Here is an 18,220-nt window from a genome sequence, read left to right as displayed (position 1 = left end):
TCTAAATTCAATTAAACGTAGCCTATAACAAGTGTTGCTCTAGCAAATTTCTAAATTAATTTTATCTCATTAAGTAGCCTAGACTATTTTACAGGGGCAAAATAAGGAAATTTCTAACCATTTTCAAGGAGGAAAATAGAAGATAGCCTACATGGGCTAATCAATAATGCTTGGTTCACTAAGGGTTAAAATATGCCGTTATGTAGCCGTATATTAGTATTTCCAAAGAGAGCTCTATTCGTTAACTCAATCTCTCAGTAATCGAGAAGCTTTATTATTGTTATGGTTATTATTAGCTTTACAATGGCAAAAACAGCCATTTAAAATATAGAGATGGAGTCTGTTTTGGGTTATACGTGCACAAATATAAGCATCTTATGCCTGCTGCAAAGTGTATAGGTACATTTCCTCATATTTTTCACTGAGAGAAGCGTGTACGGTCCTCCTACACTGTAAGCGGTGCTGTAACATTCACCGCCCTGATGAATTTCTATCGCTCTCTACTTTTACCTTTGACGCATTAGGACATGACGGGATTGTAGCAGTCGCTGAAAACGGTCAGTGTGTGATGGGAGAACTACCCCGTTGACTTCGGACAGGTAGGATTATCTTGAACGCTCATTAATCAGTCGTAAAAAGAAGGATGTTTAGGCAAGGTCCGCGACCGGCTCGGTTGCAAAGGGAGGAGCGCACGCTCGCGCACAGAGCATCATCATTTTCCCTTTTGACTTTCATTTTGTGTATTTCGATGCGCAGCAAGTTACGCCGTGTGCATTTCGTGTGCTCGATAAAAGACAGCTGCTTTTATATGCATCACGCCGCGCCATAATTTGGGGAAGTGCAGGTCTTCGGGGACGTACAGAGGGCTCTAGCTGTCACTGCGCGAACACACGCCCATTTTCAATATATGATCAAAGTAATGATCCACGGAATGAATATAAGACGTAAATGCACCGACTCTGCAAGGCGCCGTCGCATTCAGTGGGCTTTTTGTAGGACCTGTGCATTTGTTTTTGTTGCGATTTCTGCTGCTCCGTTATAGGCCGTCGAAATGTTATGACAAATACGCGGATGTTTTTGGGAATCGCCGTGGGTGTTTATTCTCAAATGCCTGCAGCTCGCGCATAAACATTGAAAACACGCGTGGCGTCCTGGCACCTGTGCGCGCGGCGCTTCCTGGTATGTGTCCATTAATGTCGTTCAGGTTTCACAGTTATTGCACGGAGAGCGGGTTAAAACCTTCATGTTCTACAACTTACACTCTGGATTTTTATTTCTATGGCTCGTATGAAACAAAGGGCAGCGCATTATTCGTCTTCTCTGTGCAGGCATGGCGCAATATTATATTAGGCTATTATTGTAGCCAAACTGTCTTGTTTTAAGCAGAAATGCTCAAATGCTTCATTTTTGTTCAGCTGCGGCCTGATGTGAGTTATAATAATAATACGCTGTACACTTGTGGTCAGATTTACAGTAAAACAAACAACTGGCAGGCAGCTGTGGTTGCCAGAAGTTTACCGTAAAAATGCAATGATGAATATTACAGGCATTACGGGAGGTGTTTGGTGATTGTATATTTCACAGTTCCTAACTGTACATATTATTAAATTATGTACTGTTAATATCCAACATATTTGAGCTATTTGACCTATCAAGCATCTGTGGCCACTATAGCCCAATTACACACACAAGCACTTAACACCAGTTACTTTATTATATATTAATAAAATGCCAAATAAAACGCTACAATGTACATGACTCATAAAGATAAAATAAAACAGTGCTACAAATGAGTTTGCATTGAAATGTTGCTTTCCACTTAATTATAAGGTGTTTTATACTTTTTACATATTGAAAAAAAAAAACATTTTAACAGTATTTTACTGTACTATATGCTTATTTCTTTAATATAACATATTTTTTATGAAAAGTATAAATAATTCCTACATGTTTTAATGTACACTTTCATGCATTGTCTTTTAAACTATGATATAATTTTCACCGTATATGGTAAGATCACTTACAATTGCATTGACGTTTTTGCTGTAACACTTTGACATTTTTGTTAGTTAAAATGATTTTTTACGGCATAGGTAATATAATTATAAGATGTTACAGATTCCATACTGTTTTGTTCAGTTTTGGTATTTGTTTCTGCATATGCCCAGAATTTTAAATGCACAACTCAGACATTGTTTGTGACTGTCTATTAGAGGAAGTCGGATGTGGCATTTCTACTCTGTATACTGTACATATATAGCATACAATAGCACATATAGAATCTATTATAATTCTACTGATAATATAATTAAACACAGTTGATATTCCTATGTGCTGCTGATTGTATTGAATCTGAACTTTAGTCCCTGATAGAAATTCAGCTTGAACTGAAACTGTGTAACATTTTCACTCATGCAAAACTCCTGTTTTAAACTTAGTCTGCTGAACAGAATCAACTTATTAGTTAATGCACCTAAAATAAATCCTGTAAAATTAAAATATATTTGCTGCTTTAATAATTTATGTTGTGCAGTCATTTTTTTTTTTTTTTTTCTCATATCATGCATAAAAGTCATCTAGAAAAGAAAGGCCTCTTTCTTAGGTATATTTTTATGTATAGTGGTAAAATGTATGTATGTGAATAGATTTTTTATTTGTTATGCATGCAAATGCATTAATGAAATTCAGAAGACCTTTCTGAAAAGTTGTCAGTTTCCACAACAGTCATGTTCTTCGTTTCATTCTCGTGCAAAGTTTATTTCAAACTGTTTGGTAGACTTAAGTCTCACCTTACATTAGAAGACAGGCCCTGTAAGCAAATACAAGAAAACTGTGGAAATTTGCATGTTCAGCATGAGTCCCTAGACAAATGACCTGCCTGTGGTTGACATATATGCAGTTCTTTAGGATATCTATAGTTTACTACAGTCAATTGCACTGGGAAGTGGATTTTACAAATGGCAGTAACTTCAAGGTCGATATTTTGACTTGAAGTAGAGTTTTAGCACACATACATATTTACAGTCAACTGTATGTCAGCTTCTTGTGTCCAGATTCTGTGGAACAATGGACAAGGAGCCCCAAACTAAAGCAGAACCTGCAAAGAGCACAGTCAACACCACGACCACCACAGCGGTGAATCCTTCACATCAGGCCAATGGCGCCCCAAAAACTCCTCCTGCGCTCACAACTGTAACCACCTTCCACAATCAACCCACCCCCACCAACAGAAAAGTCGTGCAAGTATGTTTGCTCAAACTATGGTCAGTTTTGTGTATTATTTCTGACCTTTTCATTAATATTCAAAGTATTTGTGCAGTAGTTTAGTAGTTTAGCATCAAGTTTCTCTGAGGAATGTACCGTATTCATTCATCTATTTTAAAAGACACATAAGCACACAGGCAAATCTTGTTTATCAGTCAAATTAATTTGTAAATGAAAATATGATCAGTAAGTAAAAGCACAGTTGATATAAGATGAGCTGCAGGTTTATGAGGAAATACATTTTATTTTATTTCATTATTCAGAATCCACACTGGGAAAGGAAATGTATATATTTACAGGAACAATTCAGAAAATTAATGTTCATCCAGAGAACATGATTCATTGTTTATATTTAACTGACAAAATAATATCTGCATTCTAATGAGTAACTAGGTGTGCTGAACGCTGTTAACGGAAACGCCTAAACTGTTTTAAACTGGAAGTAGTTGTGCAAGTAGTCCATAACATGTCAAATGTAATATTAATATAATATTTATATTGCATATTTATACACATTTTTATAATACTGTTTGTTACTATTGTTTTTCATTGTTTTATAATAGAATCAACCACTTATCTCTTCCTCCAGGTCAATCTGTCTGGGGACCGACTGGCACCTTCTTTTTCACCAAGTGAGAGAGTCAACCAAGCTTCATCGTCGCAGCAGAGCCAAAAAACGGTGTGTGTGCGACAGCATAGAAGAAATAATGTTTGATTTATTGGTGTTGTCATGACATTTATTGTTTAATTTCTCTCAGATTTCTCTGCCTAACACTCCTGGATCGACACCTCTTGTAAGAGGAATTCAGAATCCAAGCACTGCTACGACGGCCCGTAAAATCTCCCCTCAAGCGCTGCTTCTAGGGAAGAGCCCGAGTACAAGTCAGGCTCAGATGCTTCTGAGGGCCCAGATGGTGAGACAACCTGTGTCATGTCCTGTTCTGCAGCATTTATAAACTCTTCATCATTGCAATTTCAGTTCCTCACATGCACTTTAACAGTTTTACCCACAGTGCAACAGAAGCCATGCCCCCTTTCACACTCAAATGGAAACTTTGCTGGTTCTCGGCTCTTAGTGAATGCAGATCTGAACGGTGTCCTGTGACCCAATGCACTGTTTACTCGCAGTCCTTGTTAATGTTTTATTTGCTTGTATCTGCATCAAAGTGTCGTACTGCTTTTAACAGAAATGCTCACCAAGAGTGTATAAAAATACAGAAAAAAAACTGTATTATTGTGAAATATTACTGCAATTTAAAAGTTTTTAATTTTAATATATTTTAAAATGTAAAAGTAATGCTGAATTTTCGTCAGTGTCACATGATCCTTCAGAAATAATTCTAATATGCTTATTTGGTGCTTGGTTATTGTCAAGTATTATTGCTATTACTTCTTAATATTTTTGTTGAAACCGTGAAACCTTTTTATTAGGATTCTTTGATAAAGAAAAAGTTCAAAAGAACAGCATTTATTTGAAATAGAAACCTATGTAACATTATGAATGTACATATGGTTACTTTTCAATTTAATGCATCCTTACTGAATAAAACTGTTCATTTCTTTTTTTTTTTTTTTCAATTTTACTTACCCCAAACCTTTGAATCATGACGTATCACGGTTTCCACCAAAATATTAAGCAGCACAGCTGTTTTCACCATTGATAATAAAAAGAAATGTTTCTTGAGCATCAAATCAGCATATTAGAATGATTTCTGAAGGATCATGTGATACTAAAGACGGAGTAATGATGCTGAAAATCCAGCTTTTCCATCACAGGAATAAATGACATTTTACAATCTATTAAAACATAAAACAGTTATTAAGAATTGTAATAATTTTTCAGAATATATTTACTGTATTTTCGATAAAAAAAAATGCAGCCTTAGTGAGTAAAAAAGCTTTTGACCGGTAGTGTAGAGTGGGTTAGTGTCTAGAGGTCTGCACAGGGTGCATGCTTGCATGTTTCTGATGAGGACAGATTTTACTCGACCACATCAAAAGCTCTTCACTGTGCTGTGAAGTTCACCATCACACCTACACAGCAAAAGCACAACAGGCAGGAAATGACAGCCTTCTATTCTGCACCACTGGGGCTTTTTCTTTATCTTTTTACCTTCTCTCTTTTTCTTTCTCTCTTGCATTTCTCTCTTTCTCTGTGCTTGCCATATGGCAGTTGATTCTAACGTCTGCTGTGCGGCCCGATGTACCTGCCCTCTCCTCCTCTTCCTCCTACTCCTCCTCCTCTTCCTCCAACCCTTCCTCTTCCTCACCTCGATTTCCCTCCACACAGGTGAGCTTGATTATGTCTGATCATGCGATAAAGACATCCCGTTCTTCTGAATTTAAAGGGACAGTTCACTCAAAAATGATATTTTGTCATCATTGACCCACCCTCCCCCTGAACTAACTTACTTCCATATAATGAAAAATGAGAAGTTGAGCAGAGTCTCTACACAATAAAAACTCCCAAAAATTATTTGTTATTATTATTTGCTGAAAATCATCCTCTGCTCTCAAATCTTCGGAAGACTTTGCGAGAATATCACAGACAAGTCACATTAACTTTTTATTGTGTTTTTTTTTTTTTGTGCTTTTTTATCCATTTTAAAAATATGGAAAGAGCAGCTCAGATATCCTGCTAAATATCTTCCTACACTGAAAGAAGATAGTTATACAAGTTTGTAATGACATGAGTGTAAGTAAATGATGATAAATTTTTCATTTGTAGATGAACTATCTCTTTATTCTATGTAACTTAAATGTAACCTATAACTGTAAAAGCCAAAAAACATCTTTTTATTCCTGAAGTTTTGTTCATCTGGTTTCTGTTACATGTGGTGTTTTTCCAAAACCAGAATTTATAGCATCAATATTTTTCAATCTGTCTCTGTTCTTCAGCTCCAGAGTCTGACTCTCCGTCCACCTCCACCTGGCACCCTTACCATCCCTCCAAACTTACAACTAAAGCCCACAACATCAAGCCAACCCCCTCCTCTTTCATGCCCAAGATTACCAACCTTCCATCTGAGATCCAGCCAGCCAGCGAATGCTCCAGGGAAAGATGGAGCTAGTAAGACAGAAAGCCCAGGATCTCAAACAACTCAAACAAAAGCACCCGTTCGCCATCTTACAGTTCCACCTCCATGTAAGTGAACGCATACATATCTTACTCTCCAAAAGATATTCAAAATGCAAATGATTCAATCAAGTTTAGAAACAAACTACCATTCAGAAGTTTGAAGTCGGTAAGATTTTTAAATATTTTTGAAAGAAGACTCTTCTGCTGACCAAAGCTGCATTTGTTTAATCAGAAATACAGTAATATTGTGAAATATTATTACAACTTAAAATAACTGTTTTCTATTTTTTATTTGTAGTTTTTCTATTTATTCCTGTGATGGCATAGCTGAATTTTCAGCATACATTATTCCAGACTTCATTGGCACGTGGTCCTTCAGAAATCAAACTAGTATTGATTTGGTGCACAAGAAACATTTATTTTTATCTATGCTTAAAACAGTTGTGCTGCTTAATATTTTTGTGGTAAATATTCATTAATAAAAAGTTCAAACAAGCAGCATTTATTTGAAATAGAATTTTTTGTTACAATGTAAAAGTGTTTACCATAACACTTCATTTTGCAGTGTTCTTGTTATACACGTTACATGTACTTACTTTAGTAATAACAATACATTATGCAAAATTATGTGTAACTAACTTTAAAACAACACTTATCCTAACCCAAGCCACATTGTAAGTACATGTATATTGTAAGTAGTGTATAATTAAATGTATAATTAATTACACAAGGACATTGTAAAAATAAAGTGTAACCATCTTATAGTGATTTTTGATTAATTTAATCCATCCTTGGTGAATGGTGGTTTACTGCGTCATCAAATATAAAAAAATAATGAGGTTTTGGGGCAAAATGCCACATAAAATGACCAAAATTTCCAACATATCTCTCTCAGTGTGAGATTATCCAGCTGATTCTTGTTTCTTATTCTTTCATTTTCTCCAGCCCTGTATGCACCTGCACAGGCCCATGCCTTAGCGAAGCAGAAGCTGAACAGCAGCGGTCTCAAGAGGCCCCACAGCCAGATCAGCATCCCCCAGCACCCCTTCAATCAGAGGCATACGCCCCCCAACTCTCCCCCCGCCACACCAAAGAAGCTTCTTCCAGAGTTAAAGCGCTGCCCGTCCACCCAGCCATCCCAAAGTGTGTCAGCACAGAGCGCTTCAGTGCCCATCACCGTTCCTTCCCCCGCGAGGTCTCACCTTACACCCCCTACCCTGACTTTGCCCTTGAGGTCTTCCTCACCTGGTGGGTCTTTACTGGCTACAAAACAGCTGCTGAGGATCGCGTTGTCCTCTGCATCTGCCCAGTGCACCAACGGCCAATCAAAGACAGCCACTGTGTCCCCGCCCCACGATCTCATTCAATCGAAGCCGCTCATCTCGCCTGTGCTTGCTAAACCAGAGTGCCCCACCCAGCCGTTACGGACTCCAAACCCATGCCCACAGCTGGTGCAGCTGTCGCCCTCAAGACAAACCACAGCGGCCACACCTCTCATCACTACCCCACCGCTGGCATCTCCTCAAAGGGCGTCTCCTCCGTCTCCAGTGCTGCCCCTGGTGTCCACCAGCAGCATTCTCGCACCGTTGCAGTCTCTCTTGACCTCACAGAGTCCAACACAAACAGCCGAGACGTCGAAAGAGCCGAAGGATAGAAAGGAAGAGCAGAAGGAGGGAGATGTACCACAACAGACTCCTCAAGATCTGAAATGTCCAGCACCCCTAGAGAAAATCACCCAGCCTGTCACCGTAGATCAGCCGTCAAGCGAAACTACAGAGAAGGTTATTAAATATAGTGCAAGCCTCAAACTTCTTAGGATACATTTGAAAGAACTTTACTTTTTGTGGGTGACCAATATGGATTTTTCAATGGACGATACTATGATATTTAGAGAGAAGTGTGGCCGATTTAATGCTAAAAAGACAATTTAATGATGACAAGTGTTACATAGATAAATTGCTGAAGTGTAATAAACACAAAATTTGTTCAAAATTGGATTTTGGAAATGATGCAAGGGGAAGCGCTTGATAACTGGCCAATCAGGCAGTTATAATCCAATGCTCATAGTCTCATAATGGCCAAATATCATCTGATTAATACTCATGGGCGATATATCAGTCTATCATTACTTCTTAAAATAACTTTTTTTTCCCAGCAGGGTTATTATGGTTAATTCAAACTAAAACCAAAAAAAAAGTTTGTTACATTTTCATGATTAAATTATAAAATAAACGTTAACTGAAAATAAATATAAAAAATTCAAGTTCATTTTATTTCAGCTAGTTGTATTTTCATTTAGTTTAGCTTAATGTTCTAAAGAAATTAACTAAAACTGAAATAAAAATTATATTGGCTATAAAAATGACAAAAAACATTACTACAACTAACCAAAATTAAAATGAAAATGGAAAATATACAAATAAAAACTTTCTAAATATTAATATAACTATAATAGTACCTCAATGATACTATCGTAATAGTGTTTTACAGTAATGCATTAGTGAGTATATGTTGACGTGAACAATCTCTGCATTTAAGGTCGTGGAAAAGATGACAGTCTGCACAGAGGATTCGAGGACTGACAGCCAGATGAAGACGTCACAGAAGAATGAGACACTCTCGACCTCAGTTGCACCATGGCCAGCTGAGAAAGATGACCAGTGTGAGGAAATGTCCACCCAGTCAGACAATCACTCAGGTACATATAGTCATAGTCTGCAATGAAAAGTCAAATATTTCTCATCAAATATATACAATTTATCTGAAAGTTTTAGGATCTGAGATAGTTCATACCTCAATATATTACTGAGAACTCCATAAAGTCTCCTGAAACCTGAAGCAGCATTTATAGACCCTGTTGGTAATATCACAACTGTCTTCATCTTTCTAGCAATTTCCAGCCTGTCTTCTGACATGTCACCCATCCAGTCCTCCATCACTCAGCCATTAGATATGTCCCCTGTGGACAGCTGCTTTCCTCCAAAGTTTCACCCTGTGCTAGAGAGGCCACCAGTTCAGCCTCCCACTGTCAGTCAGATGAAGGCCACAGAGGCTCAGCAACCATCAGGAGCGGCCAAACCTTTGGTTCTAACACACCTGGTGGAAGGATTCATCATACAGGAAGGACTGGAGCCATTCCCGGTAAACAAAATGTCTATCAACCACTGATATCAGCATATTATAATGATTTCTGAAGGATTATGTGACACTGAAGACTGTAGTAATGATGCTGAAAATTTAGCTTTTCCATCACAGGAATACATTACATTATAAATTGAAAACGTTTATTATATTTGGTTATAATATTTCACAATAATCCCACAGGTGAGCAGGTCGTCTCTGATGGTGGGTCCTGTCCGGGAGTCTGGGGTGAATGGTGTGAGGGAAGCAGAACTCATCCCTTCCAGTTCAGAACCTCCAGAGGACTCCACAGACTCAGATGATGTGGTTACAAACAGTAAGTAAAACACCTGCCTTCTTTTCTAAGTTTGTATTTGTAGTTTATTGCAACATCTTTATTACAAAAATACTATGTAATCTTTAACTAAACAATTTATTGCCAAAATCAATCAATCAATCAATCAATCAATCAATCAATCAATATCATCTATCTATCTATCTATCTTCTTTTAATAATATTTTTCACTGTAGATGGTGTCGGACGGTCCCACAAGCTTGTTCTGCAGTGTCAATTTTGCAAGAGGAAAGGCACTGCCCAAACATTCCCACGCTCCAAACGCTTCTGCTCCAAATCCTGTGCCAAGAGGTACTCCTCCCTTACGTGACATAAATAACACATTGACAAAATGAAATAAACAACCTGACCTATTAGCATAACTGACACAATAATGAATGGGTGTCTGACTTGTATTCTGGCACAAACAACTGCTCCATCAACACCCTTGCAAACATCTCTCTTGGTTAGTGGAGTCAGAAACCACAACTGGAAGGGTCTGAGCAAGATTTCCTGCATGTTTCTAGAGTTCTCTTCAAAAATAACTGCAGAACACATGTCAGATTGACTCTTTGCACGGTATTGAAAAGGTTATTTCCATTCACAGCTTAAAACATTAATAGGCCTTGAGTGTTTGGACACACCTATAAATATTGTTTATGCTATTGCATTACACTGCAATCATCAAACCAAGTGAAGTTTATTTTAAAGAAATACAGAACCAAAAAAACCTTCTCAATATTTTGAAGACTAAGGGAAAATGTTTACAAAAATAGGGCTTGTTTGGTTCATAGCTAATGTGGTGAACTACAACTGTGGTTACTGCACTGGACACCTGTATGTCAACTTGAGGAACTAAAAAAAACTTGGTCATTGCAAAATGACTAAGTGAAATTAGCTAAGACAAAAGCTGAATAATTAGTTTGCAGATGCTGCAGATATTTTGAATCTAATGCAATGACTTTGATTTTTTTTTTTTACGTATACAAAAGTGTTTTTTTAGCAGCACTGTATTTAAGTATGGTTGAATATTGAGTCACGCACTCAAAGCTAGTAGCTAGCATTGTCCTAAAAGACTCACACACTTACACATACATACTGTGACAGGATGTGGTCATGGTTTGTGATAAACATCAACCCTTGACACACATTACAAGCTGCAAGGCTGATTTTGGTCAGTATGTTGGGCTGACTTTAAAGACAACCTTTGTTTACTTCCTCAATCTTCTTCCAGGTTCAGTTACACCAAACGTTTCCGTGCGCTCAGGCGCTGTGTGAGTGAGGGGGGCCACCGATCTGAGCTCAATGGTGCTGAAGAAAGTTTCCACCAGGTTTGTCTAAGGCCTGTAAAACAATATACGTGTTTGAGATCTGTGTGCTATACTAAACTCTGTTACCGTCTAGGCCAAACATGGGACCACGGAGCAGTGGAGAATCCTTCAGCAGCCGCCACACGAGAGTGAAGATGGGACGGCCGCTCCGATGAAAACCAGGCTCCGCAGACACACGGAACAGGAACGAGAACGAGAGATTAGAGTCAGACAAACGGTGGAGGAGACGAGAAGTGCTCCCACCTCACCCATAGATCCTGTGTCTCCCACCGATATCTCCCCCTATCCAAAACCAGCTCAGTGGTCGGTGGATCAAGTGTCAAGCTTTATATCCAATTTACCAGGTACAAAGAACCCCTATCTATCTATCTATCTATCTATTTATCTATGTCTGTCTGTCTATCCGTCCATCTGTCTGCCATTTGTCTGTCTGCCATCTGTCTGTCTGTCTGTCTGCCTGTCTGCCTGCCTGCCATCTGTCTGTCTGTCTGTCTGCCTGCAGCCTATCTATCTATCTATCTATATATTTAACTATGTCTGTCTGTCTGTCTATCCGTCCGTCCGTCCGTCTGCCATTTGTCTGTCTGCCATATGTCTGTCTGTCTGTCTGCTAGCCTGCCGTCTGTCTGTCTGTCTGTCTGTCTGTCTGCCTGCCATCTGTCTTGTCTGTCTGTCTGTCTGTCTGCCTGCAGTCTATCTATCTATATATTTATCTATGTCTGTCTGTCTATCCGTCCGTCTGCCATTTGTCTGTCTGCCATCTGTCTGTCTGTCTGTCTGCCTGCCATCTGTCTTGTCTGTCTGTCTGTCTGTCTGCCTGCCATCTGTCTGTCTGTCTGTCTGCCTGTAGTCTATCTATCTATATATTTATCTATGTCTGTCTGTCTATCCGTCCGTCCGTCTGCCATTTGTCTGTCTGCCATATGTCTGTCTGCTAGCCTGCCGTCTGTCTGTCTGTCTGTCTGTCTGTCTGTCTGCCTGCCTGCAGTCTATCTATCTATATATTTATCTATGTCTGTCTGTCTATCCGTCCGTCCGTCTGCCATTTGTCTGTCTGCCATCTGTCTGTCTGTCTGTCTGTCTGTCTGTCTGTCTGCCTGCCATCTGTCTTGTCTGTCTGTCTGTCTGCCTGCCGTCTGTCTGTCAGTCTGTCTGCCTGTTGTCTGTCAGTCTGTCTGCCTGTTGTCTGTCTGTCTGTCTGCCTGTCTGTCTGTCTGCCTGCCTGCCTGCCTGCCTGCCTGCCTGTCTGCCTGCCGTCTGTCTGTCAGTCTGTCTGTCTGCCGTCTGTCTGTCTGTCTATCTGTCTGTTAGCCAGGCTTTCTCAAGCTAACATTAAATTTATCTTGACAAATTTCTTCCAAACTTAATTCCATTATATGAATGTTAGCAGTACTGTTTTAACCCACCTCAATTATCTCAGGGTGTCAAGACATCGCAGAATCCTTCAGAGCCCAAGAGATTGACGGGCAGGCCTTGCTTCTTCTGACCGAAGACCATTTGATGAGCGCCATGAATGTCAAACTCGGCCCCGCTCTCAAAATATGCGCCCGCATCAACTCCCTGAAAGAAGGTGGAAGATAAAGAGAATGAAACAGAGACACAAAAGAAGCTAGGTATATCCTTGTGGACCATAAGAGCACTTGCCAATAGAATAGAGCCATTTTGTGCACTTTAATCTTCAGAGATTTATGCGATAATTTCATTGTTATGAGAAAGCTTACATGTATTTGCTTGAACTAAACTAGCAAAACCTTACAGTTCTTGTAAACTTAGCCTCTGTCTGAAAGCATGGTAGCAATATAATGGTCTCAGTCTGTGAGCGTTTTACAGGATGTATATTTAATCGCAGTAGGAGGGAACTGTTAGCGTCTCCTTTTTTTGTATGGGTAATCATGATCAGGGTCAATGATTTTATATTTTTGGCTGAGAGCAAAGGAGATCACTTCCTGTGTCAGCGCGGAGAGGTTTGACAAGAACGGAAGTGCTGTTATTGTGTGCATGTCCCATTGTATATATTTTCCTATCGTATTCCATATGTATACATGTATAACAATGCAGTGTTCTGTGTGTATAAATTAAAAAAAAAATGTTTTGTGAAGGATTTGTAATATTTAATATATTTGTCTTCTAAGGCTCTAGAAAGTACAAATGCGAATCATTTCAAGTTTATAAACATTTTTAAACGACATTTGAGATACTGACATAAATGACATTTTGTGAAATCTCCGCAGTGGTACTGTGTAAATCAGACAGACTGTCAAAGAATAAGACAAGAAGAAGGTACCCGAAGGCAATCGTTTTAAATCAAGGCAGTGAAAAGGTGCCTTTTTTATGAGACCTTATGAAACTACTGTAGGCATTTTGCTGAGGCAAGCTATGTACTAGATTGTGTCATCAAGTGTTGTTTCTCATTGTTACATTACCTTTCTTGTGCCACTTTTGATTATTTAATTAAACCAACTACATTTTGTTACGGAACTTCGAATTGGTCATTTATTGTACACATTTCTTTGTCAATTTTATTATTGTTTTTTGTCCTTTTACAGGTGTACCTTCAACAGGTGGCAATGTGTTCAAATGTTTGGGGTTAGAATTTTTTTTTCTGATTTTGTTCAGCAAGAATGCACTAAATTGATCAAAAGTGGCAGTAAAGACTTTTACAAAAATCTATTTTTTAAGGATAATGTGACAAACAAACTGCTGAAAAACAAGTTTTGTCATCCAGATAAAAAATAAATAAGTATAATAAAATCTAGTTTAAAAAAAAATAAAAAATCTTACTGACCCCAAACATTTGAACAGTAGTGTATAAATATGTTTTCTGTCATTTAGTAGGGGTGGTTTCTCTGAGCTTGGTATGAGTCATCATAAAGCGTCCAGATATGTTTATAATGTCAAAAATTGGTCTTGGACAGCATAGTATCATCTAACCCACTAGATGGCATTCACACCCAAAATAGTAATTTCATACTTCCTCAGAAAGCGCCTTTTTAAATTGTTATGGTTGATACAAAGTTCTGTTGTAGTTTGAGAAATATTATAACTATTATTTAATTTGGCAATAAGCCGAAAAATATGACATTGAGAGATAAAATAAAAACAGAGACGTATTATTACTGTAGTAAATCAAAGATGTTATTCTCCAAGCTTTGAGGGAAGGCGATTGAGACGTATGTGGATGTGCTTTCTTCTGATTGGCTGAAAGTTCTGTTGGGCACGACCACTATAAATAGTAAATTTATCAAAAGGATTGTTTTCACAGTCCATTCTCGAACTGTTAGTATGCTAATCTTCTCCATAGTTTATTAAATATTTTTTATGTTTTTGTATTATTATTATTTTACTTGAATACCATAAACATTTTCTCTGCGAACACATTTGTGTATATTCAGTCAGAATGTCCCATAGCTGTCGTCTGCTTTGTGGATTTTTGATGAGCTGCATCGGCTGGACTGGTATTATAATAGCGACCTCAACAAACGACTGGGTGGTGACCTGTAAATACGGCATGCACACCTGCAGGAAGATGGATGAGCTGGAGACCAAGGGCTTGTGGACAGAGTGCGTTATCTCTACTGCTCTCTATCACTGCATCTCACTCAACCAGATCCTCGATATACCAGGTGAGAAAGAGTTCAGCATATGTTCATATTTATTAAAATTATTATTTTGTTTGCATGCTTTTTTTTTTTTCTTCTTCCCGATTTATGTATTATAAACAAATCAGCATTTAGTTTAGTTGTTTTTTATTAGTCAGTATTGTCCTTTTTATCTCTGGAATATTATTTGAGTTGAAAAGTTCGCAGGAATTATTATTAAATATTAAAAATTGTATATACGTGCCAATCTATATATTAGTTGTTGTTGTTTTTTGTGTGTGTGTGTAAATGAGAGGTTGTCAGGGGGAAGCTGAATGCTTTTGTTGTTGTGTGAAGCTTACATCCAGACGTCTCGCGCTCTAATGGTCTCCGCCTCTCTGCTCGGTCTGCCGGCTCTGGCTCTCGTGCTGCTGGCGATGCCGTGCGTCAAACTGAGCCAAGAGACTGAAGACACCAAACACAGACGCGCAGTCCTGGGAGGACTTCTTATACTGTTCATATGTGAGTTATTACTATGTTTTTGATAAGAAATATATTAGGGTCAGCCTCAGGAAAATGTGGCATTGACATCTCAACAATATGGGCATTTCAATGGTCATTTCTTAAAGGGATAGTTCACGCCAAAATTAAAGCGCTTTTCATTTATTCACTCAAATGTTGCTCAAATCTGTTCACTTTATTTGCAATAGAACTCACAAAGAGAGTCAATAATGTGCTGTTCCCTGTTTTCATTGAATGAAAGTTTAAATAATATAAAATTACCAAAAAGGTTGTTTTGTGAATTATATTCTAAGTCTTCTGAAGTCATATAGGATAACTTTTTTTGACCAATAGAGGAAAAAGTCGTTATATAATCAGTGTGTGAACCTGAGGGCTGGATCAGTCATTTATGATTTGTATCAGTCAATTCATTGAAAAGATCTACCTCAAAAGAACAACTTGTATCACTACTTCACTCCTGAACTCTCATGTAAGCGCAAATAAGAATTATGTTCAATGAATGTGTCATTTCAATTTTAAAGTGAACTGTCCTTTAAACTATTTACTCAATCCAAAATTTGTGGATTTTACAGTTTAAAGTACTTAACACTATTATAAATAAAGGTTCTTTATTATCTTCTATGGTTTCATGAAGAACCTTCAATATCTTTGAAACTTTTTTTTTAAAGTGTTAAGTGCTACACTTATTCAACCCCATCATAGTAAACTTGGTATTTAGCAAAACCCATTTAACCAATAACACCTGAGCACCATTTCTAGAACAGCCATGGTACCATTTCCTGCAAAGGTCCCATTGATATATTACTCATGAACTAAAAATGAGGCAATTTGTTAAATTGTTGAAAATTTAGCAGTTCTAAGCAAAATGCTAGATGTTGTCCTCTGGTTGTTCATATCCTCTCTAAAGTCAAGCTTTCAACATACAGGGCTGAAAATGTCCTTGACTGAAGTAACTGTAAAGCATCCAGAGATTTCCTACATCCTGTTAGAGTGGGAAGAGCCAGTCATGGTCAACTGTCCGACCCATTTTTACAGGTGGCTGGTTTAGATTTTGCTAGTTTTTTTCTGTAAACAACACAAATAAAACACCCTGTCTTAAGGTGTGGTCACATTTACTGTTATTCAGTGAAGTTTCGTGGAGAATCTATGCTTTCTGGAACTTCGTACGAACACTTTCCACACGCAAATTTCATATCAGGTTCAGTTGGTCAGGCAAATGTGATACATTGACCCACAGAAACCTGCTTGGTTTCAAGGTGACTTCTGTCAAGCATCGCTTCACCATTGCTAATGTGACCCCTTGTAAGTCAGTTTGCTATTCTCCATGATTCTGGAACTACATTATAGTGGCCTTCCTCTTGTTTACAGCTCTGTGTGGGATGGTGTCGACGGTGTGGTTCCCCATCGGAGTGCTTCACGAGGACGGACTGATGTCGTTCGGATTCTCCCTGTATGCTGGCTGGGTCGGTTCAGCCCTTTGTTTTTTTGGCAGCTCTGTGATGATTTGTTGCTCAAGGGGCGACGGCCCAAGTCAAAATCTTGAAAACCGCTACTACTACTCAAAACACAGCGGAGTTACCAACTCCGGCCCTCCTGTTAACAACCATGCCAAGAGCGCACATGTGTGAGAGTGAAGACACACTGGATAGGACCGAAGGCTCCTTACCTCAAGATTTGAACACACACCAATCAAATATGTGAAGAATTTGTTTTCTACTGCCATGGTTTGACTGCAAACATGTGAAGATTTGGCGGGGACAGAGAATTCAGTGGAAACTGTTCGCTAAAACGTTTGAACATTAAAGGCTTTGTTTGAACAGACACTGAAAAGAATTCAAAGGGAAACAGTTCTCGATTCCCTAGGCATGTTTTTTTCATGGACGTTTGTGAGTCAAAGTATTTACACAGTATTCATTTTGCTCCTATATTTTTTCAGTGACTTTAACTTTTTTTTTTTACTTGTGTAAAAGTCGTGCGTATAAGCTTATTAGTCAATGCCAGCATTTAGGAAAGCATGTACACCCAGACAGACAGATAGACAGACAGACAGGAAACCTGTGTGGCTGAATGACCAGATGTCGTCTGCACTGGTTTCCTGATCTCCTCACAGCTTCCTGCATACAGCCTCCTAGGAAATCAGCATTTGAAATAACCGGTAACCGGTCATTTTTCTGGTCTCATATGGTTGGTGATTGATTTATTGTGGTGATGTATGGAGGTTTGAAGACATAAAACTATACCGTCCACTGTTATGCATATTACTTGTTCAAATCGTCATGCCATCTCATGTTACACAAATGTAATGTGTCTGAATGAAAACATGAACTCGCAAAATATTGTTATAGCTGATGACACAAAAAAGACACCATTTGTGATTGTAAAATATATTAATTTTAATATTTCGTTTTAAATATATTTGTATATTCTTTTCAAACATGTAACTCTTGATCTCTGTGCATATAAATGTGTTCTGAATCCGAATGATTTTACGCACATAGCTGTAGGGAAGAAATGTAAATATCCTCATGCAAACCTAAACAAGGGTGAAACCGCAAGAGTAAGACATTTCTACAAACCAACATAGAAAGAATTTGATATCAATGTCGCAAAATATTTTGAGAACTATTAAGCTTTCACAGGGAGCCAATCATAATATTTCCCCTTGAAATTCAAGGGAGAGCTTGAGATTTTAGATCAAACACAGCTGTGGAGATGATGTAAGGTGAAAAGTCCACTCAATGCATCTACAGAGGGTTTCTGCTCATGTAGTGACAACTTGCATCAGTTTTTGCTTTAAAGAGTTATCCTGAGTTTTTATATGGAGGTCATTTCTTTTAGGATCGAAGTATAATGAAAAGGTGAATTTAAAACTAACACTGAAACAGCAGCTCACATGAGAAAGAAACACTAATTCTAATTCTATTCAATATCAATGTAAGCATATATTTGATTTTAGCAGAACAACATTAAGGAGGGGCTATTTAAAGGCACT

The 18,220-nt window shown here is 38.2% G+C and overlaps 2 protein-coding genes across 8 annotated transcripts in view; both read left to right on the top strand.

Annotated features, from left to right (window-relative positions):
- Window positions 1–13,606, top strand: part of si:ch211-230g15.5 (polyhomeotic-like protein 3) — a 29,339-nt gene extending 15,733 nt beyond the window's left edge. The window contains exons 1-14 of one of the 7 annotated variants that reach the window (XM_058766043.1): window positions 458–599; window positions 3,040–3,243; window positions 3,854–3,943; window positions 4,023–4,178; window positions 5,438–5,554; window positions 6,163–6,409; window positions 7,289–8,124; window positions 8,882–9,041; window positions 9,234–9,484; window positions 9,668–9,800; window positions 9,995–10,109; window positions 11,032–11,128; window positions 11,202–11,472; window positions 12,549–13,606. In XM_058766043.1, coding sequence (XP_058622026.1) covers window positions 3,067–3,243; window positions 3,854–3,943; window positions 4,023–4,178; window positions 5,438–5,554; window positions 6,163–6,409; window positions 7,289–8,124; window positions 8,882–9,041; window positions 9,234–9,484; window positions 9,668–9,800; window positions 9,995–10,109; window positions 11,032–11,128; window positions 11,202–11,472; window positions 12,549–12,709 — 2,811 coding nt within the window. In that variant the 5' untranslated portion in view covers window positions 458–599; window positions 3,040–3,066 and the 3' untranslated portion in view covers window positions 12,710–13,606. Of the gene's footprint in view, window positions 1–457; window positions 600–628; window positions 1,180–3,039; window positions 3,244–3,853; window positions 3,944–4,022; window positions 4,179–5,437; window positions 5,555–6,162; window positions 6,410–7,288; window positions 8,125–8,881; window positions 9,042–9,233; window positions 9,485–9,667; window positions 9,801–9,994; window positions 10,110–11,031; window positions 11,129–11,201; window positions 11,473–12,548 lie in introns of those variants that run through there. The other 6 variants (XM_058766045.1, XM_058766046.1, XM_058766044.1 and 3 more) reach the window with 6 other exon arrangements.
- An 812-nt stretch (window positions 13,607–14,418) lies between these two features.
- cldn11b (claudin 11b) lies at window positions 14,419–16,866 on the top strand. Its single transcript, XM_058766135.1, has 3 exons — window positions 14,419–14,751; window positions 15,064–15,228; window positions 16,597–16,866. The coding sequence occupies exons 1-3, from the start codon at window positions 14,526–14,528 to the stop codon at window positions 16,854–16,856; spliced, it is 651 nt and encodes a 216-aa protein (XP_058622118.1). The 5' UTR covers window positions 14,419–14,525; the 3' UTR covers window positions 16,857–16,866.
- Window positions 16,867–18,220: the final 1,354 nt, after the last annotated feature.

This window comes from Onychostoma macrolepis, chromosome 24 (assembly GCF_012432095.1).
Source record: "Onychostoma macrolepis isolate SWU-2019 chromosome 24, ASM1243209v1, whole genome shotgun sequence".
In the NCBI taxonomy this organism is placed as follows: Eukaryota; Metazoa; Chordata; class Actinopteri; order Cypriniformes; family Cyprinidae; genus Onychostoma; species Onychostoma macrolepis.
The sequence above is the reverse complement of the archived record's forward strand: the minus strand, read 5'-3'. Positions and strand labels throughout refer to the sequence as shown.

Excerpts from the sequence above, each read along its gene's own strand:
- cldn11b (XM_058766135.1), top strand. The coding sequence starts at position 14,526 with ATGTCCCATAGCTGTCGTCTGCTTTGTGGATTTTTGATGAGCTGCATC. Across the intron at positions 14,752-15,063 it reads CCAGATCCTCGATATACCAG|CTTACATCCAGACGTCTCGC; the intron begins GTGAGAAAGAGT and ends TGTTGTGTGAAG. Across the intron at positions 15,229-16,596 it reads ACTTCTTATACTGTTCATAT|CTCTGTGTGGGATGGTGTCG; the intron begins GTGAGTTATTAC and ends TCTTGTTTACAG.